This window comes from Astatotilapia calliptera, chromosome 6 (genome assembly GCF_964374335.1).
Source record: "Astatotilapia calliptera chromosome 6, fAstCal68.1, whole genome shotgun sequence".
Lineage (NCBI taxonomy): Eukaryota > Metazoa > Chordata > Actinopteri > Cichliformes > Cichlidae > Astatotilapia > Astatotilapia calliptera.
In genome coordinates, this window is record NC_137427.1 from 11,052,706 (window position 1) to 11,077,026 (window position 24,321).

At 38.4% G+C, this 24,321-nt stretch overlaps 2 protein-coding genes and 1 long non-coding RNA gene across 5 annotated transcripts in view; 2 read left to right on the forward strand and 1 right to left on the reverse strand.

Moving 5' to 3' along the window:
* The first annotated feature begins 285 nt into the window (after positions 1–285).
* dennd1c (DENN domain containing 1C) lies at positions 286–15,692 on the forward strand. Of its 2 annotated transcripts, XM_026170258.2 has the most exons (23): positions 286–455; positions 879–943; positions 1,543–1,586; positions 2,102–2,151; positions 2,245–2,364; positions 2,485–2,554; positions 2,974–3,054; positions 3,149–3,214; positions 4,872–4,925; positions 5,053–5,163; positions 6,658–6,758; positions 6,863–6,908; positions 7,023–7,124; positions 8,526–8,651; positions 8,858–8,959; positions 9,260–9,350; positions 9,439–9,479; positions 9,562–9,612; positions 9,726–9,773; positions 9,861–9,968; positions 11,057–11,139; positions 13,654–13,879; positions 13,954–15,692. In XM_026170258.2, exons 1-23 carry the CDS (start codon positions 439–441, stop codon positions 14,956–14,958), a joined length of 2,808 nt encoding a protein of 935 aa, XP_026026043.2. In that variant the 5' UTR covers positions 286–438; the 3' UTR covers positions 14,959–15,692. The 2 variants fall into 2 exon arrangements, with proteins under 2 accessions (XP_026026043.2, XP_026026044.1); XM_026170259.2 differs by lacking the exon at positions 3,149–3,214 and having other exon boundaries at positions 293–455.
* Positions 9,862–13,768, reverse strand: LOC145429205 (uncharacterized). Of its 2 annotated transcripts, none has more exons than XR_013909426.1 (3): positions 13,628–13,768; positions 11,030–11,093; positions 9,862–10,008 (listed from the first exon to the last, which is right to left on the reverse strand). It is a non-coding gene; the product is annotated as an uncharacterized LOC145429205 (long non-coding RNA). The 2 variants fall into 2 exon arrangements; XR_013909425.1 differs by lacking the exon at positions 9,862–10,008 and adding an exon at positions 10,654–10,791.
* A 5,579-nt stretch (positions 15,693–21,271) lies between the features above and the next one.
* Positions 21,272–24,321, forward strand: part of LOC113023847 (uncharacterized) — a 56,878-nt gene continuing 53,828 nt past the window's right edge. Inside the window, exons 1-3 of the mRNA XM_080302207.1 lie at positions 21,272–21,427; positions 23,391–23,586; positions 23,706–23,868. Of these exons, the coding sequence (XP_080158333.1) occupies positions 21,354–21,427; positions 23,391–23,586; positions 23,706–23,868 (433 nt within the window). The 5' untranslated portion in view covers positions 21,272–21,353. The remainder of the gene's footprint in view (positions 21,428–23,390; positions 23,587–23,705; positions 23,869–24,321) is intronic.

Genomic DNA, 24,321 nt, shown 5'->3' on the forward strand with positions numbered 1-24,321 from the left:
GGCAACTGTTCTAATGTTAAAGTAAAGACTTATCCATTTTAAAAACTTAAATATGCAAATTTCCCAAAGTTTTTTGTAAGTTCTTTACTTTTGCAGCTGCTAATGTGAATATGTGGTTTTTGTTAAAAGTCAAATTTGCATTTAAAATGCATGAAGAACAAAAAACATTAAAAGATAAAGGAATTTTAAGCCAAGTGTCTATAAATGGCCTGAATTTTGATAGGTGGTCTTATAGCAGACGTCATTCACACACGAAAACCACACATACTGACATAGATCAGGAAGTGTTCTGTCATTCCAGTGCTGATTGAGCAGGCTGCTGTTACTGTTGCAGTCTCTGTCACTGTTACATCAGAGGTATGGTTGTCAACTAGTACACCTGCTGAAGACCTCTCTCCTCTTGGATGCCACACATGGACACAGTCGCATTTGGACAGTATGGGCTCCAGACTGAAGTAAGTAATTATGTCATTTTTGTGTGTCGACTTCCATCACCATCAGTATGCCCGTCAGTCTGTTCTTGCGGTTTCTATTACTTCCTCTCGCAACTGCACAGGAAGTTTCCTGTAGCAGTTCTGTCGCCTTCTATCTGTTGCCATATGCTTCACGGTACATTTGTTCTTGTTCACAGCAAAGAGAAAAGTTCCTCTTTCGTTCACACATATGACTCGTTTGTATTACTTGGCTGTTGATTTGTTCTCAACATTACACCTGGTTTATTTTTGTTTATGCTCAGAATCTTCTTCGTTTTGAGAAAATTTATGCTAGACGTGGTGTCAATTCGAAGCACTGTCTCAACATGTATATGACTATATTTGGTGGTTAATGGGTTTTAAGAATAAATTTGTGTCATTGCTCTTAAATCTCTTTCCTGTCAGACAAAACCCTGAGCGAACCTTCTACTGGTTCTTTGAAGCAACTTGCCCTGTAGCCAGAGACAAAGGTGAGGCCTCTGTGGTTTATCATCTGTTGCAGAGCAACTTAGCTACGCAGAGTGATTTGTCAGCACTGGACAAGTTGATTAAAATTGCTCTTCCATTATTTTCTGTAACTGTATAAACCTACCTTTTGTCATTTTCCTACATGACACACAGCACCGATTTGAATTTCAAGCACTTGGCTTCAAAAATAAAAGATGATGTTTTTTATTTATGTATTATAAAATCATTAAAACGTCACCGCTAGTCTTTATAAAGGTGTTTCTGCTTGCACTGAGAATTGTTCATGCTTCCTGTCATGTGATCAAAAAAACCCACACAGCCTGTGTAGTCAAACATGAACTACATAGAAAGATGGTGTAGTGATCCCTCTGACTGAGCAGCTGAGCATGTGCAGAAGACCTTAAATGCTAAATAATGTTTAAAAAGCATTATATTTATACATTTGGAATCATTTGCCACTACTTTTACCTCATTATTTTCTTTATTTTCACCATAGTTATTTTCTAAACTTTTAAAAGGCTGCTACAAAATAACTTCTAAATACATTTTAAATGTAGAATTAGCATTAGTATTTGTCCACTCACTTATTTTAATGTTACAGATCCTGGACTGCTGTTTCAGTTTCCAGAAGACTTCAATGATGAGGTAGCTTGTGTTTTCCTGCCCTTGTGAACAAACGTAATAATATTTATGCTTTAAATAAAAAAAATAGCCTTTGTTTTGTTTGTGGGGTTTTTTTTACACAAAGTGAGAACCAGTGTTTTAAGTTGTTCAATATGAAGCTTTACTTCTTGTTTCAGTTAAATTCCTGAAACATCAGCTTACTGACATTCTCATCTACAATAGGGGAACACCTTAAAATCATATCATAACATAACATTGTATGTGCTTGTTAACTTACTGGTCCTCTAAACTTCGATGGCATGCCCCCCTCCCCCACTCAGGCCTGAAAACAAGCACAAAAAAGGTTCATGCCCCACAATTTTTTTTTAAATCTTTACAACAGCAAAAGCACTTCCAAATTGAAATTTAATGAATTAAAGTGCTCCACTTGTGTGGCCAAGCTGTAGTTAGATTACTTTCTGCTATGCACCCTGACAGAGATCACAGTATGCATCTAGATTATTTGTCCTGTTTCAAAATTGTTTCCCACTTTCTAGGAGTCCTGTCAAACATTGCCCAGGTTCTGCTTCCCGTATGATATACAAAGGTGAGTAGAATAAACTTGTTGGTTTACTTCAGACTGCATTTCTGTATCATTTGTGTTTCATATGTTGTCTTCTCTCTACATTTGTCTACTCAGAGTGAGAGATGGGGTGGCTGTGCAGCACTTTACTTTTGTTCTAACTGACCTTGAGGGATGTCAACGCTTTGGCTTTTGCCGTCTCACCAACAGCACACATACCTGCCTTTGCATTCTAAGGTACATTTCAACATGTGTTAAAAATATTTTAACACCAATTCTATTTGCATTACTTTCATTTTCAGGATACCGTTGTTAAAAAGTGTTGTGGTTGTGTTATTTTTATCAATGTTATTACAGCTATCTTCCATGGTTTGAAGTGTTTTACAAACTACTCAACAACTTGGCTGACTATCTCTCAAAAGGGCAGGTAAGATTCTCATGTGTAATATTTATCTTCTCCCACTTGTCTCTTAACCGCAGTTAAACTGTTAATAAAAGATGGACAAAGCATTTGTTGGTTTGTAAGATCGTATATTGAGACTAATAGCTGAGCGTTTTGTCCATTTCCATTTTCCTACACAAGGATTTGACTGAGAAACCAAGGACAGTGAATACTCTTATGGTAGTAACTTGTCAACTACAACATAGTTACACGTAGCAAATATACTTGCTGTATTGTATTCGACTCTCACAGGATTCTTGAATAATTCTGTATCAAATAAAAGAATGCAGGTTTAAAGCAGTTCTACATTAGCTTCACATTTCCAAGCAAGAGGCTTCGTCCATCTGTGTCCATGTAGCATCTATTTCAGTATGCTTAACATGACCACTTCATCTCTTCAACAGACCAGTGAAATGAAAGTTCTTTTGGCATCACTCTACAACCAGCCCCTTCCACTGGCTGCTGGATCCGTCACCCTGCAGATGGTAAGTCTCTAATTAGCCAACAAGAACTTGGAGTCACACAAAACTATACTGCTGTTTTCTGTCAGTGGTTAGTGTGTTGTTGTTTTTTTCTGAGGGAGAGCAGGTTTTGGTCAGCACAGAAGTGTCCCATCCTGTTGGACACTCACAGAGACAAAATGGGGTGAGTCCCACAGGAGTTCATGTGGTCTGGAATCACAGCTTTGTAGATACAGACTAACTCCTGCTGGAAAACTACAGTTGTCTGTGCTTGGTGGCTACAGCTGCAGACTAAAACCTTGTGTTTAAACCAAAGCATGCACAACATGCACTAATATCTGGCATTCCTTATAGCCTTTGGAACAATTTGTTTATTAATCCAAAAGCCATAAACATGCCATTATGTTACTGACCCCAACAACTGTTTTGTCTTATAAGAAATGCCTCTGTGTGGCCGAAAGCTGTAACAGGTTTTATTTTATGAATGTTTGTGCTTTTTTGAGTTTCATTCCAAAATAAATTGGTTACCTGAAAAACACATTTACTCACCTTGTGCAATTCCTTTGCATTTGCAATGGAGAATATATTTAGAAAGTTTCAGTCCTGGTTGATGGGGAAACTCTTATGATTACAATGGAAAAAGCAGGTGTTACATTAGTAGCATTTTTTTATGTAGTTCTAAATGTTAGTTGAGTTAAGTCAATTTAAATACATTGCTTTTGCAGAAAAATGCTAATCTTAAAGAGCAACAAAATTAAGTTTAAATCTCATGAAGGATTTCAAGAGTTGAGATTTGAGTTGAGTCAGAGGCTGTATATAAAGGATGGACAAAAACACCGTGCTGTCGCAAACCAACAAACCATTGGTTTGTTGACTTCTGTTGTGAAACTTCAGGCTAATCATTTTTCATCAGTGTCCTAGTTTTTCAACAACACCCTATGAGAATCTCCACGCTTGTAAAATAGTGTCTTGTCAAATACTAGCCAAATGCCAAACCATATGCTGATTATTTTTATTATTATATTGGATTCCTAGGTGACTTTAGGATTTATATTTGATTATGATGCTTTGTATCAGCCTCAGATATGTATTTGCATTTATATGCTTAATCAGTGCTGTATGTGCCTGCTTTATGGGTGGTTGGATTGGGGGAGGAGAGTTTTAAGGCTTGCTGTGTATACTTGATTATATTGCTTGTATCGTGCATCTCAGACATATACTTGTATCTTATAGCCTGTTAAATATTGTTTACTTGCCTAGGGACTGCAAGTGGAACATAGGTAGTAACTAAATATGGTAATGGCATGTGAGGTCAGTAAGTTTGTGCAAAGTTCCTGACAAATACAAAATGCAACTAAACCTAAAACTATTAAAGATGATGTGAAACTGGTGATTGTGGCCACAAACCTATTAGAAACATGTTCTCTGAGGTCATGCATTGAGTAAGTAACAGAATGACTTTCAAAAAGAATCCTACATAAATGATTTCATTTTGCAGCCAGATGTGCCAATGTCCGCTGCCCCCACCCTCCCCCCACTGGCTTCATTTTTAAGACCATGAAGCTACATCCATCTTTTATATACAGTCAGTGATTATTTTTTAGCTCACATAACTGTGTGTGCATGTGTAATTGATTGCTGTAGAGGGAATTTTGGAATGAAATACTAAATTATATGTCTATAACCTTTGATGTGTGCATATATGATGTGGAAGACTCAGCATACTAAACCGTGTTGCTAAATGCAAAAACACTTCCCAAAAATTTCAGAGATATTATCTCAAGGATTACTGATAGTGTTGATAAAGTATGAGCAATGTTTTATTTCATATGTTTTGGCAGGTTCCATACTTCATCGCTCCAGACCCCAGAAGTCTCCCTTCCATACCTGAAAACGTAAGCATGGTTAGGTTAAAAATTTAAGGCTAAATTTTAAATTTCAACAAGCAGTGATGGATTATGTGAACACGCCTTTCCCCACTTCAAGCTAATATTTCTATCTGTTTCTTGTTTTATACACCAGAGGAACTTGACCGAGTTGATTGTGGCAGTAGACGTGGGGAACCTGCTTCAGCTGTATGCCAGTATGCTGTTTGAGAGACGCATCCTCATCTTTGCCAGCAAACTCAGCACTGTAAATTACACAATTCTCTTTTATCCATTGCTTTACTTTAAATGTATTTACATCAACTTTGTGGTATAAAAGAGAACTCCCATCCCCCTAACCCATCCATCACATTTGGTACATGACTAACATGAATTAATTTTCACACATCAAGCATAATGAAAAGTAACTAGGCCTTATCAGGTCTTAAAATGATATAATTACCAGCTCAGACGAACAAAAACACATGCCATATCCTCCAGAGAACCGAGGAAACAAAAGTATCTTTCAGTTGAACTGTTTTTGTCCACTACAGAGGACATGATGAGTAGGTCGGATCTCAAGAGGATATTAAATGCCAAAATGCAGAAGCAGCGTGTGTGAAAAACGAACTATACTCAGTGATTCAAGAGATTGTTTAACCACTTTTGTCAGCAATAACTTGAAGGAATTATTTTATGTATGACTTTGTCAGTCTCTCACATGATTGTGGAGGAGTTTTGGCCCAGACTTCTATACAACATTGCTTCAGTTAATTAAAATTTGTGCTGGAGTTTGATTGGGCCATGACAACACCTTCACTCTTTTATTTTTTATCCATTCTACTGCGCATGTACTGTTGTTCGGTTCCATAACCCAGTTTTGGCTAATTTTGTCCTCTCAGTGACCGCAAAGTTCCCATGCCCTGCAGCTGCAAAAAAGCTCTAATCATCAATTTTATCTCTGTGCTTGATAGTTGCTATAATGTGTTTGTGTTTGGGTTGGTATGCAGTGTTGTGGCCAAACATCTCCAGTTATGTCTACTCTGTCCAAAGGACATTGTTTCAGAAGTCTTGTGGTTTGTTTAGGTGCAGTTTTGCACTCATGCCGTCATGTTCTTTTTTGTCTTAAGTGTTTTCCACTTGTGAATAATATTTTTCATTTCTCGTGTCTCATTGTTGAGTAATGGATGTCAAATTGTTTGGAAATGGCCACATAAGTCTCCCCAAGCTCATGGGCAGTAATAGCTGCCTCACTATGATCATTGATGATGTCTTATGTTTTTTGGCATTGTATTAATACACACTTAAATACTCCACTCCAACAAACTGCCCAAACTTCTGATTTTGTTGATGATGAAGCAACATCTGCAGGCTACTTAACCCTTAATTTAACAACATACGTAGTTTTTCACACAATGCTTCTACGTTTAAGCTTAGTTTGTTGTAAATAAATAATGGCAGGTCATGTTGCTTGTTGATGTTCATCAGGTTATGTTTAATGTTCTGATATGTTAAAGCTTAGGATGGAGAGGGGCTGTGCTTTCCCTTTATGATTGTACAACTATGTTTGGTCAGCTGCCATTAAAGTCAGTAGCAACACTAGTATCTGCTGAATCCATGTAACTGGAAGTCAGACGTAGAGCAGCTAGAACATGTTTGAATCTATAGTTTTGTAGTCATACCTTGACCACTATTTTTGGCATGTGTCAAACCACACAGGAAGATTTGTGTGCTAAAGCTTTTCTCCATTTTGTGCGTTTAGCTGACATCCTGTGTGCATGCACTCAGTGCTGTGCTATACCCCATGTACTGGCAACACATCTTCATACCTGTCCTGCCACCGCACTTACTGGACTACTGCTGGTGAGATTTGTCTGTTTACGTGTTTAACTGCCTACCTATCTATCTACAAATCTGCCTTCCTGCCCACAGCTGTTTAATTGATATTTGTTTTTTAATGGTCACAGTGCACCCATGCCTTACCTGATAGGAGTCCACAGCAGTCTATCTGAGGTAAACTGCTGACCTTATACTTCAATATAAAGCCACTGCTAAACTCAAATCCTCCAAATCTGTCAGATTTGTCTTGAGATATTGAAGCCTAATCTGTTACTGTCTGTCTGACAGAGGGTGAGGAGTCGTGGGTTGGAGGAAGTTGTTATTCTGAATGTGGATACTAACACCCTGGAAACCCCTTTTGATGACCATAAAAGGATACCTTCAGATGTGGTAATAAATAGTCTTAGTTTGTGTGATGATGCATAAGCTGCTTCTTTTGTTTCCACACTTTTTTATTTTAAGCAGGAAAGTGTGATTTCACTAACTATTTTCGCCCATTCACTGCAGCCCTACACGCTACTTTGATCTTCAACATTCATAATCTTCAACTGGACCCATGTGAGAATAGCTTAGATGACTGTCTGGTAAACTTGATTTGCCTGCTACAAAATCTGACAATCAGGCAGCATCCTGGCTGAAATCAAACACTGGACTATTTCAGGGGTGTCAAACTCATTTTACATGGTGGACCGCATATAGCCTACTTTGATCTTAAGCGAGCTAGATCAATGAAACTCCCCTTTCTGTCAGTGTCAATTACATATTTAACTTTGTTTTTCCACGATGAAGAAAAAAAAGGAAATCTGTCAGCACGACTCTTCAGACTTAAAGTGAAAGAAATAAAATCACATTAAAAGTTCTGGTAGCTTTATTGCCCAGACATTTTTGTTTTAAGCTGTAATCTTAAAAACTGAAATTTCTATACTAAAATCTGAAAAAGTGAAAAACAGAAACTTTTATGTTTTTCATAAAGTTACCGAGGTTTCATTAGGGACATAGCTAAGCATTTTACAATTTAGCATAATTTTGTAAGTTGAAATTTCTTCAGTACTGAATAGCAGAAATTAGGCTTTCATGTCAGCGGTTATATTTTTTGGGGGGGACTCAGTGGCCAACAACACTGTTCACAATGGTGAACTGTAATAAGCAAGCGAATAAAGCAGGAAACATCACTGTCAATTTTTTTATGGGAAACTGGTATCAAAGCACAGCGAGAGATAGATATAATTGCACACGTTTGATATCCCATCCAACTATTTTAAACATTTCTGAAGCGAACTAACTCACGTTATGTACTAAAGTAAGGACGGGCAGGTTTGGACAATTCCCCAGCATATTCTCTTGATTTCACCTCCCTTTTAGTGGTAAAAATGACAATAGAATATAATGATGCTACTTAGGGGACAGGTGTTATGATGAAAACTAGGCTCAAAACCTATAAAAAGGAAACAAGAGTCCTCTTAACACATTTGAAATAGTGTTTACATGTGAAGAACATGAGACAAATAAGACCACTAATAAACATAGTTTACTAGTTATGGTTTAAATACATTTAATTCACAGTATACATTACAGTTGGACCAATCAGTGCTTTTTAGACTGCCTTGGGTACTGGAAAATCACAAAGTTTTATCTCTGAGCAGGGACATACTGGGCCCAGAAACTGTGCTAAAAGAACAAAATTTACACCATGCAAGATTGTCGAGTTGCTCAAATAGTTTTTAAGCCCCTGAGCGCATATATATTAATAAACATATTACAGATATAAATACAGATGCTGTATGTGTCCAGATGTCCGGATTGAAGATGTGTTTGAAGCGCCAAGCGGTGTCACCTGGATGTGGTGTTTCTCAGGCCTTCCTGAAGGCTCAGGCTCTGCTCTTTGGAGGCTACAGGGATGCACTGCAGCCTAATGAGGTCTGTCATACATGAAATACATATCGGTATTTATATATGTATTTAGAAAATCAATTTAGGCACTTTTATTTCCACATTTCCCAACATGTTTAATTTAAATTCTCTAAGTATTCTGCAGCTCTGCACATCTGTTATATCAGTATTTATTTTTAGGAGTAATTCTTCTTTTGTTGTTCATGGCCGTCTCTATGTGTTGCTTATTGCAGGAAGGAGAAATATGTTTCTGCGAAAACCTGTTTTCAGATCACAAATCTCCGAGTATGAAGCAGTTTCTTCAGAGTGCTGTTCATTTGCAGTGCTTCAAACAGGTAAACACTGCCCTCTGCTGTACACTTAATGCAATTGTAATAGTAGCTGAGCAGTGGTTGGACAGAGATTTAGAAAATGTTCGAGGTGATTGTATAACAGCCATTGATAGAGATGTGTAATTTGATAGATTGTGTTATGCTAAACAGATTACTATTTTTTAAAAATAATAATAATCATTATTTTTTACATAATTAACAAAAAAGATTTTGAATTTGGCGTGAAGTCAGGCCAAGCATCTTCATGTCACTATAAATGAGTGAGCTGTTTTATTGATGCTGTATATTTGTTCGTTTTTTCAGTTCATCGATGCTCGTCTGGATATTCTGAATAATAAAAATGAACCAGATGATCTCTTTGAGGAGGAGATTATAAAGTGTGAATCCACAGCAGGTGTGTATCTGTATCTTTACCTGTGTGGTTGTGCATGTGTATGTCCATTTTTTTCATTGCTTGCTTATGAAATTATTTCTTTATGTAGGAAGAGGTAAATCCTATCAACAGTTAGTTGGTAATTTAAAGGTAAGTTCACTTAATCTTCAAAGAAACACTAATGCATTTGGCATCATCTTGGCAAAAATTCTTGCATTTGTACTTTTGACAGAAAGGAGGAGGTGCTCTCATCCTCAACATGAAGTCCAAAGCAAACATGAGAGTGAGTACAGTGTTGTGTTTTTTTTTTTTAATTATTATTCTGAACTAATACTATGATTATGTTGCGCTGCTGTAGGTCTGCTACTAATCTGTTTATCTGCTTATCTCTTCTAGGCCAAAGTTCTTGCCAAGTCAGGTCTGAAAAACCTGCTGATACATAAGGTGAGCGCATGTTCATGTGGGCAAATGCTTTGATGGATAAAAATTATACTGTGTTTTTAATAAACTTTTGTTTTGTGTTTGATGTAGGTTAATGATGAAGAGCACACCCTTCAGAGAGGTGGATCGGTATCACACCGCCGTGCCCAATCTGACTGCCTGCAGAACCGCCTACCAATCACACAGCACTTCGGGAGGGTGAGATACCACAATTTAATCTCATGCACCAAACCCACATCTGAAAAAAAAAAAAAAAAAAAAAAAAAAAAAAAAATCACTCTTTTAAAATCTAGATATCTACACTCACTGGCTTTATTAGGTACACCTCATTGCATTTAGGCATGTAAAAGTGATCAAGATGACCAGCTGAAGTTTAAACCCAGGATGAGAATAGAAGAGGAAGATGGTTTAAGTGGCTTTATAGATGGCGTAGATTGGTGTCAGATGGGCACCCCAGTGTTTCAGAAACCACACAGCTGTCTGTCCAGTTTTAATGGTCTGACAAAGAGAAAATATTTAGAGAGTCACAATGCTCCACGTAAAAATTGCTTGTTGTTGTCACATCGCCACATTGCTTAAAGCTGAGAGGAGGGCAGCCATTATTCAAATAACCTTTTATTACACCCAAGGTATGCAGAAAAGCATGTCTGAAATAACAATACATTAAACATTAAAGCAGATTTAAAAAAAAATCTTACAGCAGAACATGACCACACGGTATTATTCCTGTCAGTTAAGAACAGGAAACTGAGGCTACAATTTACAGACTCACCAAAATTGGGAAAGAGATGATTGGAAAGGCCTTGACTAATCTGATGAGTCTTCATTTCTACTGCAACATTTGGATGGTAAGGTCAGAATTGCGCATAAACACCATGAAGCATGGATCCATCCTGCCTTTTTTCAACAGTTCAGGCTAAAATTGCCTGCACAGTCACCAGATCTCAATCCAATAGAGGATCTCAGGGATGTAGTGAGATGGATTTCCAGCACTTGTGTGCAGCCAACAGATCTGCAGTAACTGCAGGATATTATCATGTCAATACAGACCAAATTCTCTGAGGAATGTTTACAGCACCTTGTTGAAGTTATGAAAGCAAAAAGGAGTCTAACCCAGTACTAGCAAGGTGAACCTAATAAAGTGGCCAGTCAAGATATAATATAAATATAACCCTGTGACCTCATTTGCTTCTGTATTGTTTTATATTATTCTTATAACATCTGAATGGTTTTCTTGTGGAAAAATTGTATTACCAAACCTTTGCTTTGTTGTTCCATCATGTCAGTCACGTCCCCGTCGACCTGCTCATAAATCTAAGACTCCTAGAGACAAGGACATCATGAAAGACAGTGAAGATACATGGGATGGGTAAGCTGTGATGAAATATATTCACTCATCTACAGAGTGTTTTAGAATACACTGAGGCTGTTACAGCTTAAGCCAGCATTGTATTAACTGCCTAGCTGTACTAAATGTAGCTGTACTTGTTCAGTTCAATTTATGTAGTGCAAATTCACAACAACAGTTGTCTCTTGGCACTTTATATTGTAAGGTAAAGAATCTACAATATTAATAAGAAACCCCAGCAAACACACAGCTCCTTGCCAAATGGCAATAGTGGGAAAGAAAAACTCCCTTTTAACAGGAAGAAACCTCCCAGGAAGTCAGGTAGGGGCAGCATAAAAGAAACACTATGAGAGAAAAAGACAGAGTGCAATAATTACCAATGATTAAATACAGTAGTCCTGTTTATAAAGGAGTAATTTAAAAAAAAAAAAAGTGAGTAAAAAAAGAAACGCTCAGTGTATCACAGGATGTCCCCCAGCAGCCTAATAAATAATCTGTGTGCTGTCTCCAAACTGGGAGCTGGTTCTGTAGAAGAGGGATAGCTGAAAGCTCTGCCTCCCAGTCTACTTTTGAAAAGTCTAGGAGAGACGGACGGGATGGAGTTCTCCACACAAGACCAGGATTTCTCCAGAATGTTTCCCAGTTATTTATGAAACACACACCATTTTTGGACACCACTGAGACAGTGAGAGGTTTAAGGAGAACATGACAGGAACACAAAGTAATAGAGTGAATGTACCATTCACCAACTGCTTTTCAGATTAGGGTTTAAAACAAAAACGGATAAAACCAGATCAAACAGGATTCAGACTCCTTCCCTTTTGCCAATTTTTTGACTTTAAATAAATAAAATGGAAATAGGGGTGGGCGGTATAAATGGTATATGGTAGAAATGATATAAATTTGGCCAACGATAGAGATTTTGACTATATCGCTCTACCGCGATAGCGCATGTTGATGGTGTCATCAAGCTGCGCCTGTTTTGGTCAAAAGCATTGCAGCCGCTGCAAACAACATCATCTGCAAATTATGCCTGGCGGCAGTAATAGCAAAGAGACAAAGCACTTTTGGAATATGGGGAAAGCCAAAAACTGTGCTTCCTCCACTTCCCTACCATTGATTCATTACTGCTGAATTCTCTCGCAGCTGCTCTATTCCAATGTTGTTGCAGTATATTAATGACTAACCTCGTATTGTGCATGGATTATCTCAATTGTTCTCCTGACTGAAGTTTGGTCCGTTTATATCATCCTGCCATGCAATTGCATTTGTCCCTAACCATCAGAAACCCTCACGTTAACTTTTATCGAGTGGAAAAACATTAGCGGCCATCCGTCAGCTTCACTGTGCTAATGTTATGCTAACATAGCTGTTTTGCTAGCGATCACGTAGCACATCCATACCACCATACATACCAGCTAGTCCGACTTCAGTAAACCTACAAACATCACTGCTGTTTAGTTTTCTGTCTTCATTTATGTTGGAAGTGATAGCAGAGCTGTACGTTTGAATTTCTCCAGAAATCTCTCAGTCAGAACATGTCATATCATGTTTAGGTCGGAGCTAGCGAGCTAATGTCCTGCTAACTTCTAACTCCGTTAAATTTAATACATTCTGTTTTCATGGATGCCTGGATGTTAAACTTAATTGTTACACCTGGTAAAGCAGCAGCTGATCATTTGATTTAAGATGAAAGAATATAGACAGTTTTTAACTCTCAGTGATGCCGCAGTGTAGGGCCCAGATTACTCCGCGAGGCTCCTGACTACGGTAGCCGTAATACTCCAACAATCCATCAAGCGGTGCACCTTCATAGCTTACCAAAGTCGTACTAAAACGTTTTTGACAGATTTCTGCGCGCCGTGTACTACATAAAATCAGTTCACGGTCAGTAAGCACAACCAGAATTCTGACATAAGGCACACTGTCGATTTTTGAGAAAATTAAAGGATTTTAAGTGAACCTTATAGTGTGTAAAATACGTTATACAGAAGAAAAGAATATATCGCGATATATATCGTTACCACACATGCTTCAAATTATACCGTGATATGGATTTTAGGCCATATCGCCCAGCCCTAAATGGAAATATCAAGTCCTTAAAGCTGTACTCTGCAAGTAAAAACAAGTGTATAAATAACTAAATATTATTACATTAACATTCAGACTTTTACAATCCACACATGTGTTTTGATGTGAATTGTATGTTTTAATTACATTTTAGATGTTTGTAAAACTCTAAGTTTAACATTCAATTTTACAGGTTAGGAAGGGTTTAGAAAGACATGTTGTTTATGGACAATCCATCAATTCACATAGTCAAAACCAAGCCTTCATATCTAAGCAACTCTCTGAAGACCTAAATAATAAACTGCGGAGAAGAGTTTATCAAACAGCATGTGGAAAGAAAACTGTGTAGAACTCCAAGAATATGTTAGAAGAGCATCGGGCACTAATTATCATTTGGATAATATACTGTATCTTTACAGTGGAGAATTTTTGTTCATACCGTTTTGTTTGTTGCTATCATTTCAGAGCTATGTCTGGGTCCAGGACTGAGCCTGACTCTGAGCTCCAGAAGGATGAAGAAGAAGAAGATGAGGAGGAGGAAGATGCACTGCTGTGTGATGAAGAAGAGATGGATCTTCTTGGGGAGATCTTTGATACACTGAGCTCTCGTAGCTCCCATGACCGTGGCCTGCTGTACGGCACCCGCAGCCTGGATCTGTTTGGGCCAGACAGCCATGACTTTATCACACGGGTAAGAAAACGGGTACACGTGTCCCTAACACACACACAAGTGAATGCAATTTCTGATCTGTCTGTGTTTTCCAGCGTGTTCCAACCAATCCAAGCCAAGAGAGCTTGTCTCTGTCCATCAGTGGCAGTGGCAGCTTGCACAGCTGGAATCTGGAAACAACAGAGGAGTTATCAGACCTGACAGCAGACACTGACTGGCCATGCATGGACACTAGTGTACCAGAGGAGGAAGGGTTGGAGAATATGAATATGCAGTCAGAAAACAAAATAGAAGAGCCAAAAAATGGACAGAGGCAGGACGGAGAAAAACAGGAAGAAGTGACAGGAGCAATAAATGGGAATCAAGCAGAGGAAACTGATGATCAAAATAAGTTTAAGGAAGTAAAGTTAGAGGAAAATATAGAGAAACAAGATCCGGGAGAGGGTGTAAGTTTATGGGAGGACCCGGTTAATGAAATATGTGCCAAGAGCGATGAAGGCTTAAAAGAAAACAAAGAGGATGAGCAAAATCAGACAGAGGAGGTAATTGCAGAACCTGAGATGGAAAGAGAAACACATGAAAGTCCAAAAGCAAGAGAAGAAGAAAAAGAGAGCCAACTGGAGAAAAATGAGGTGGTAAGAGGATCTTTAAGCAAACTTATAAACCCAAATCCTAAACATCCCAACTCTGTTGAAGAAGAGCAAAATCAAGGGAAGGAGGCCGTTCCAGATACTACAGTCTCTCCTGGGCCTCAGATTCCTGCTGTTGACCCTAACCCTACATCAGTTCAAGAAAAAAAGATTGAAGTAGCTACAGAAAAACTGGAGCAAGAGGTGAAGCAGACCCCCTCTCCTCCTAAAGTGCTATCTGCTGCAGCACGCTTTCAGTCTCAAGGATCCACCCAAAGCTTCCAGGTAAAGTCCAGGGTTAAGGCCTTCACTGAACCTGGGAAACCTTGCACTGTGTTCAGAAACAGGGAGAATGCACAAATGCCATGTGACTCAAATACATCAGAAACAAACAACCGCACGGAGGAAGCTGAAGAGGAAGAACGACCTCCAGTCAAAGTGTCAGAACTGAAGAAGAGATTTGAAGCTTAAACAATGCTGGTTACATTCTAGTTTTTGTTACTTAAAATCCAATTAAATTGATACATTTGGTTTCTCTCTGCATTTCCCCTGCCTCTCCGTTACTCTTAATCCCAAGCCCATTTGGTTTTACTGAAAATATAAATTATGAAATAAAAGTCAACAATGTAGTGTTATTTAAAGGCTGACCTCTGTAAATTGTAGCAAATGTTACTCAAATGATGGTGAATGTTGCACTTGGGGATAAGTTTCAGATGAACATTTTGTGCATTAGTATTTATGAATATAACAAGCTGCAGTGTATACAAACACAAAGTAATGAAAAAAAGAACAATGTTCCCATTTTAAGTAGTTTTGGACTTTTTAAAGGCCGTCTCTCTACAATAACAAAAACAATACTGCCACACTCTTACAAACTGGCTGTTTTCTTAGTATGTAAACACATTTTATTGCTTGTATATTTTATACTTGGTGAAATGGTTAATTACTTAGAATTAAGACAGCATGGCTGAAATAAATAAGAAGAAAGTAAGAAAAATGCATGAAAAATGTTTTTCCTGTTGCCTGCTGGGATTTGTGTGGAAAAGGCATGCTATCCATCAGATTCTTTAATAAAAACTGACGCATTCTGGGTATTTACATTTTGCGACCATTTCACTTACGATCTGAATAACCTGAACTTGAATAAAATAAATACTTTAAAAACTGCTTCAACGCTCCAAGACGATGGGCAACAAGCAGGAATACTTGGTGTGCACATTGCAGTTTATTTACATAACACCTTGTGAAACATGCATTTTGATTTGTTTTAGATTAAGTTGAGCTTTTCCTAAGTTATATGAAAGTGCATCACAGTCAATCTTTTAAATCAATATTTCTTATAAATGCAAAAAACGTGTAAAAATATACATTTTTATATATAAATACACAGAACAGGCCGCACAGAAAAAATACTAACCTGCGTACAAATACAAAGTGTTATTTAACTCATGTTCCTTGCTCATGTGGCGGAATAAAAGGGAGTGACTTGTTTACATTGCAATGCACAAACCTCTCTCTTCTCTTCGTGCAGTGAAACAAATGATAGAATAAATTTAGAGGTCTGATCAGTCTTTTGTTGTCACTGGCTATTAGAAGCTGCAGCACAAATAGTGTTTAGTTTACTTACAAACTGCTGCTGCAAAACATGATGATCTCTAAGCACAGGATCACAGGAAGCTATCAGTTATAAGTTCATAGCCTTACAAAGTGACAAAGTATGTGAGGACTCATATCAGACGTTCTTCTTTGGGCAATGGTAGGGGCAAGCCAGGTTTTTCACAACCCGCTGACCTTGACTGTTTCTTCTCCACCGCACTGGGCTTGTATGTTCCCTCCATGCTTCTTTTTTTCCTAATGACGCAAAGTAGCAACAGCGTAGTCAAGCTGAGCAGGGACAGCACGGTGGAGACAAACACTGGCACCATGGGTGAGATCGACACCTCCGTGGCCATGCTGAGGAGAGAAATCACAAACTTTTAAAGTCATCAATACGTAATTTATAACATCAACATGAAAGAAGTTGTTACAACCTCTAAGGGTCAGTTGTTCCAACAAGTGTTTCACATTTGCGCACTGGAGGGCAGTTACCTCAGTTACTGAATTCAGGCACCCTAGTGGGGATGCACAACAGTTTTTTTTGTTTGTTTTTTGTTTCTTTAACCAGAAACAAACAAAAGTGAAAATGTTAATTTAGACTGTATGATTAATGATCAGCTGAGAGGAAAACCGCATATTGGGTCAGTTGAAAAATAAGTTGAGAGTGTTTAAAATGAGCTCACCTCCCAGTAGAGTAGAAAGGATCATTCAGGTCTGCAGGATCTGTTCTTACATTTGCACCATGTAACTGTGGAGCATTAAAAAATTATATATATATATCATTCAGCCGTAACATTAAAGACACCTCCTTAATACTGTGTCTTTTGGGTCATGTGTCCTGTGCACCAGGACATTGGAGAGTGCTTGATCTGTGCCAATGCTTTGGTGGATGCTATAAGTAAACATAACATTTACATAAGTGCCAGGACCCAAGGCCTTCCCAGCTGTGCCCCACACTGCAAAGACATTATTGTTCCACTTTACACATCAGGACTTTTACTCTTGTGGCAGATCAGATACATTTAAAACATATATATAAAATAGAAGAGACTGTCATGTTTAACACTTTGTATTTACGAGTTTGTGATCACAAGTCATTATTTGCCTGAAAAACAAATTGTAAGAAGGGTTTAAACTGTTTACAAAAAAATCCCAAGCTGCAGCACATCCATCCAACCTGCTGAATGCCTGAATCCAATTCAAGGTAGCTGGAGTGCTGGAGCCTATCCCAGCTACCATAGGGTGAGAGGCAGAGTACACCCTGGACAGGTCACTAATCTGTCGCAGGGCTAACACAAGAAGACAAAATCATCCACACTCACATTCACACTTACAGGCAATGTAAAATCATCAGTGAACCTAACTGCATGTCTTTAGATTGTGGGAGGAAAGAGAGAGATACTTAGTCTCAAATGTACTTCAATTTAAAACACCGCAGCCAGAAAACCTGTGTGACATGACAGGCACATACCTTTCAAGGAAATCTTCCTCTTTCATTCCATAACCACTTGGAATACCAAAAGAAAGAGCTTATCACAAAGTGTTGGATGAGCTCATGTTTGCGATTATATTTTCATGGCAAGAATCGCATGATTTTGAAATACTAATAAACTAATAAACTAATCAAGAAAAAAAAAAACATACACTAAAGCATTGCTGTTTAACCAATTTAGTCTAATACAAAACTACTTGATCAACTTGAGGTATAATTATGACATACAGACACACACCAAAATGTGTGGTTTACAAGCCAAAACCCCCCGCAAACTTCATGTTACAGGAATGCCATTGTACTGACTTCCACTACATTCCTTGGGAGTGTATTATTACCACTATGCAAACAAGGACCTCAGCCACTGAAAGTTAGCAGAAAGGGAAGCAATTTAGATTTGCTTTTTCTTCCCAGAATACTGTGCAACCAGCTTATTAATTTAGAGTGCTATTCTACTAACAATACTGTGTTAGTAGTGGCCAATATTAACAACAGGAACTGAATTTTTTATTGCGCTTTCATTGTTTCCAGGTTCTCAAATGTGAGGAATGTTTGCCTTCTTTGGTTTTGTTACGTGATAATAAACCTATTATTCGGAATATAAAAATAGGTCAAATTGGGCCTAACCTAGTTCTCACTCGCACTTTTAAAGCATCAATGAGCAAATCCAGTGTATGGACTTTGCTGTAATTGGATCTATGGCCCTCATAGAAAATCCTTAATCATACCAGACTGGGACACTAGGCTACAAAAAACTATTCTAAAAAAAATCCGTGGAAGATTAAGCATTACACACTGAAAAGGTAGTTAAGAAAATGTCCCGAACTCACCATAAATGTCCATATATGTATAGACAGGAGATGCCGAACAACTCCCAATCTTAAACCTCAGTCTGCAAAGTGTAAAAAGTCTGCTCCCCATAAACCACTTAGACCAACAGACACTGACACACCCACCAAAGTTTAACATTGCCACGGGCTGACGTATGTCTCTGCCCAGGGCGGTATGTCACAGATCCCGAAACACCTGTTTAACCGGTGTCCTTCCGGCTCAGGTGAGCCCGCTGTTGCTCTGAACTGTGACAGATGAAACCGCTTACAGCCAAAGGAATGAAGGAGCGCGTGCAGCCTCACGAGGAAGCTCAGACCGTTGGGGTTACAGCTGCGTTCATAGGCCAAGGATGAAATTTGGTATTTACCTGCCGGTTAATGGGTATCCAGGTGAGACGATCAACGTTGTAGTGGCACCCTGTTCAAAGTAACACGCTCCCGGAAACCGAGAATGCTCATAGTCTGAGAGACAGATGTCGACGTGTTCGAAGCATACTGAAAGTATTCTGCCCCACTCACCTGTCGTATTCAAATGAGCCTGGTCACATGTCCTCTCTGCACCAATCAGAAACACACTCCCCCTTTTTTTTGCTTTTTTCCCCTCAGGACCTCAACAGAACCTGGAAAAACTAGTCCATGCATTCATCTTTAGTAGGCTTGGCTACTGTAACAGCATCTTTACAGGTCTACCTAAAAAATCAGTCAGACATCTACAGCTCATTCAGAACTCTGCTGCTCGAGTCCTCACTAAGACCAAAAAAGTGGACCACATCAGTCCAGCTCTGAGGTCTTTACACTGGCTGCCTGTCCGTCAGAGGATAGACTTTAAAGTTCTGATGCTGGTCTATAAAGCTCTGAATGGTTTAGGACCAAAATACATCAGTGACCTCCTGACCCAGTATGAACCTTCCAGATCCCTCAGGTCATCTGATCCAGTTTTTTAACCAGACACGGAGAAGCTGCATTCAGCTTTTATGCTCCTTATATCTGGAACAAACTCCCAGAAAGCCTCAGATCAGCTGAAACACTCAGTTTATTTGAATCCAGGTTGAAGACTCACCTATTCTCAGCTGCATTTGAATAAAGCTCCAAATCCACACTTTTAAGCTTAAATTTCAAAACTTATATTTTAACTACTGATTTTATCTACTGTTTTTTTTAATCAATTTTAAATCATTCTTTTTGTTTTTTAATGTCTCTGTAAAGCACTTTGAATCACCTTGTTGTTGAATTGTGCTATATAAATAAACTTGCCTTGCCTCTATATTTTCCTATCTCCTATATATTCCTATCCTATATTTTTTGCTTTGTTTTTTTTTTTTTAGCACAAGTCACTAAGCTTACAACCAAAAGTAGGTAATATTTGGTTTATTTGCTTTGACAAATACAAATAATCACTCAGTTGATGTATAGAGGGTTAGGCTTAATAATTAAATAGAAAAGTCCTTGTGTGAGTTTACAAAGCTGCTGTTTGTCTGTGCACAATCTACCCTGTGGCCTACTTTCGTTATTACTGAACAAACAAAACTCTGATTACCAGAAGTCCTGGTGTGCAAAACAAAGACACATTATGCCAGATAAATAGCCTGAATTAAATCTTATGAAAAAGTAAAATGAAAATTATTGATTATTGAAAATATTGATATCTGATTGATCCGGCTGCTGTTAGACCATAAATCAAACCAAAGTGGTGACCACACACAGCCCTTAGTTTCATTAGCCAAGACTCTTTTGTTTCTGTTTAAAAAAAAAAAAAAATGCAGTGAGCCAACACACTTTGCTAAAAAAAAAACAAAAAAAAAAACAAAAAAACCACACATTAAAATTAGGTAGGAGTCTGTGTGCAATACATAACAGATTTAATAGAGCAGCAGGAGTATACTTCACTCCCCTCTTTGCCCTTCAGGCAAACTGTAAGGAGTCCAACATGTTTGTATGTAAAATGTGCTCTATTTCATTATGTTCAATTGCATATCACAATATGCGGGTTCATTCCACTGCATGTGGCGAATAAACTTTGAACTTGAACTATTAGTGTAAACGGCATACTTCAGACTGGAGGACACATATAACTGGATAAGGGAAAAATAATGGATGGATGAATAGAAATGCAAAAAATAAAAAATATGGAAAAATGTGCTTATGGTCAGAATTTACACATGAATTTAAGAGAATGAAAACCAAAAAACCCCTGCTAAATCCAGGCTGCTTTTGGTATTAAGTTGTTTTTTTCCTTTTTTGTTTGTTTTTAGCATACTTTGAACCCCACAGCATCAACTGACCATTATATAAATGCCACCGCCTTTAAATGATAAGCACTGTGGAGGGTCATTAACGATGCTCTGCCCTTCTTTTAATGGTTAATGTGGCACAGAGAATTACATTTGTTCTGAGGGTAAAGGCGGGATATATTTTGCTTTCTTTTCTTTCCCTGTCAGTGAAATCCTAAAATAGAGGATATCATATCCACTATATTAAATATGTCAGATTGTTACTGTAAAAAAAAATAAATCCATGAAGCCCAGCCAAATATGTCCTGTAAAGTTACTCAACACGTTTTGATCAGACCACTTGTGTGATTATTTTTACATACTGGTGAATATTTGGGTTCAAAAGAGGCAAAACAATAATATGAGCAATAATATGAGATTTTAGAAAAAAGAAAAGAAAAGAATATTTATTGGATCCTGTGAACTAATTACTAAACTGCATGGTAAGACATAATTTAAACATGTAAACCTTTATTGATTTTCCAGTGTTTACTTGTTTCTTTAGAGAAGAGATAATCAGGTCTAAACTGTTTCCCAACCTGCTGCTGGGAAATTGTGTGTACGTGTGATTGGAAAGAGGATGAATAGACATTTTGTGGGAGTGCAGGGAGGTTAGTGAATAAAAGAAGGATGCTGCACGGCCACGGTTTACTTTAGCAGCAGAAAAGGGTCGGGATAATGAGGAGGACTCTGCTGCTGCTGGCCTCTCTGGCCTTTGCTTCTCTCACTTCTGTGGCTGATGGAGCCTCATTGTAAGTAGACCTGCTGTACTTTTACACATTCCCAGTAAGGTTGAATTAAGGGGCGACCGTGGTTCAGGGGATTGGGAAGCTCCGGTTTGATTCCCCTGCTTTCTCTGTCCTGGTCTTTGTGTTCCTGTTGGCTAGAGGGGCCGATGGAGTGATATGGCACCCTCAGGGCAGCTGTGGCTACAACTGTAGCTTGCTTCTACCAGTTTGTGAATAAATAGTGGCATTGTAAAGTGTTTTGGGTGCAATCCAATATTATGATTAATCATTTCATGCATGAATTATGACAACCTCAATCAGGACTTTTTCTTAATTATTTTTATTCATCTTTTCATGCCTAAAGATGAATTAGAATAATTCATCTTAAGAAAAAAATCCTGATTGAGGTTGTCATAATTCATGCTTAAGAAAAAATCCTGATCAAGGCTATCATAATTCATGCAAGACAAAGTTAAATAACAATAATTACAATGAAACACGCCATACAGCCATACAGTAACTTTAAACAACCAGTGGGTGACACGGTATGGACTGACACATCAGTATCCAATGTACTGGTTTATATGGAAGCATACCATCAACACTGACAGAAATACAAGAAAACAGCCTTTGAATAGCTGTCCACTGTAGTGACCACTATGAGTGAAAGGGTTAATTCATGCATTAAATTAAATTAAATTAAATTAAATTAAATTAAATTAAATTAAATTGTCTGTGAAGGTCATCACAGACCAGTCATCCAGGTCATCATAGTCTAAGGAGCTTGGAAAGAAAAGCATCTGGACTTCTTTAAGTTGCTTGAAGATGTTTCGCCTCTCATCCGAGAAGCTTCTTCAGTTCTAAGGTCAAATGGCGGAGAGTCCCACATTTAAAGCCAGTTGGAGTTTCCCCCCCAAAGAGGGACAAAAAGACCCCTGATGATCCTCTACCTAATCACATGAGCCAAGGTGTGAAAACAGGGTGTGGGTCACAATCAGCCAGGGTTTCGGGTGAGCTCATTGTGAAACCTGGCCCCACCCTATCATGCGATTTCCTGAGGTCAGATGGCCCAGGATGTGAGTGGGCGTTAAGGCATCTGGGAGGGTATTCAAAATTGGATTATAGATGGCAGGCAGTTGGTGTCGTAAACCACCGCCTCTGTTCAAAGATGGTCGCTCACAGTGACCAGTGTAAAGGAAGCACTCAAAACATGCAGTTATCCTAATTGGGCGTTCATAAAGTCAGCAAAGAGGCACAGAAAAGAAGATCAGACACCAGCTAGGGAGGATAAGAAAGACAGACGCAACAACATTGTCAGACATCAGGCTGCAATGCAACATTTACATATAAAGCATTTAAAAATGTGAGCTATTTTTAAAATAATTTTAAGGGTCCCATAGGAAAACAGCTGGTAAATACTTTTTTGTTATAGTCTTCAGTCATAAAACCTTTATAATAATAATAATGGATTGGATTTATATAGCGCTTTTCAAGGCACCCAAAGCGCTTTACAATACCACTATTCATTCACTCTCACACACTGGTGGAGGAAGCTACAGTTGTAGCCACAGCTGCCCTGGGGCAGACTGACAGAAGCGAGGCTGCCATATCGCGCCATCGGCCCCTCTGGCCAACACCAGCAGGCGGTAGGATAAAGTGTCTTGCCCAAGGACACAACGACCAGGACAGAGAGACCAGTGATCGAACCGGCGACCTTCTGGTTACAGATGCGATTCCCAACCCCCTGAGCCACGGTCGCGGTCATTTATTATTATACAATAAATACGTGAATAAAAATTGAAAACTTAATTGTTTTAAATAATTAAAAATAATTATTTCAGCAATTATTAACATGTTTTTCATAGTGTCTAAAATGAACATATAACATAATAAATAAATAATTTATTCTTTAGTCAGTAACAGCATGTGTTTATCTACACAGAGACTAAAATCATTAACATCTTTCTATGTTACCACCACTCTGCAGGCAAGTGATGTCTGCCCCAAACTTGTTGCGGGTGGGAACTGCAGAAAACATCTTTGTGGAGTGTCAAGACTGCACTGGAGGAGACGTTAGGGTTGAAATCAATGTGATGAACCATCCAACCAAAACTAAAAGGCTGGCAACAACATCTGTGACCCTCAACAATGCAAATAACTTTCAGCAGCTTGGGAAAGTAACGGTAAGTTGAATTATTTGTTTACTGTATGATAATATTGTTGTTATTTCTATTTCATTAAATATTCAATTATCATTGAATATGCCATCCAAGTCTTTATAGACTTTTCATACTGGTTTCAGATCCCTGCAGGAGACTTCAGTAAAGATCCCAACGCGAAGCAGTACGTGTACCTACAGGCTCAGTTCCCCGACCGCCTCCTGGAGAAAGTCGTCATGGTTTCCTTCCAGTCTGGTTACATCTTCATTCAGACAGACAAGACCCTTTATACACCAAACAGCAAAGGTGAGTCTACCGCTACCTCATGACTGAGAAACAGCACACACAAGGGTAGTTCTGTGGTGACCCACTAGAGGGCTCCACTCAAACCCAAGCTTAGAGGAGGGGTTTTTGTTGTGTTTGGGTGCGATGTGCTCAGTTGATGTATGGAGGTGAATAAAGCTGGAATGGAAAACTAGAGCTCCCGTGTCGTGTGTTCCATGCTTCCATAGTTCTACCTTTATTTTATTTAATACAGATTCAATATTTTTTCAGGGCCATTCAATAAACTTAATGAAACATGGTGCTGCTCCAATAATTTAGTTTTGAGTTTGAGACAAAAAACTGCTTGTTACAGTAATTATGTGGCTATGGCATCACCTTACACAAATTAGAAAGCTGCTTTGTGTAGTCCATGCAGTCCCTTTGAAAAAGGTTTGATAATTATTTTCAGTGAAGATTTGAAAGGAAAAAAAAATC

Coding starts and splice junctions, on each gene's coding strand:
- dennd1c (XM_026170258.2), top strand. Junction 9,480..9,561: donor AGTTAGTTGGTAATTTAAAG/GTAAGTTCACTT, acceptor TACTTTTGACAG/AAAGGAGGAGGTGCTCTCAT. Junction 9,969..11,056: donor TCACACAGCACTTCGGGAGG/GTGAGATACCAC, acceptor CCATCATGTCAG/TCACGTCCCCGTCGACCTGC.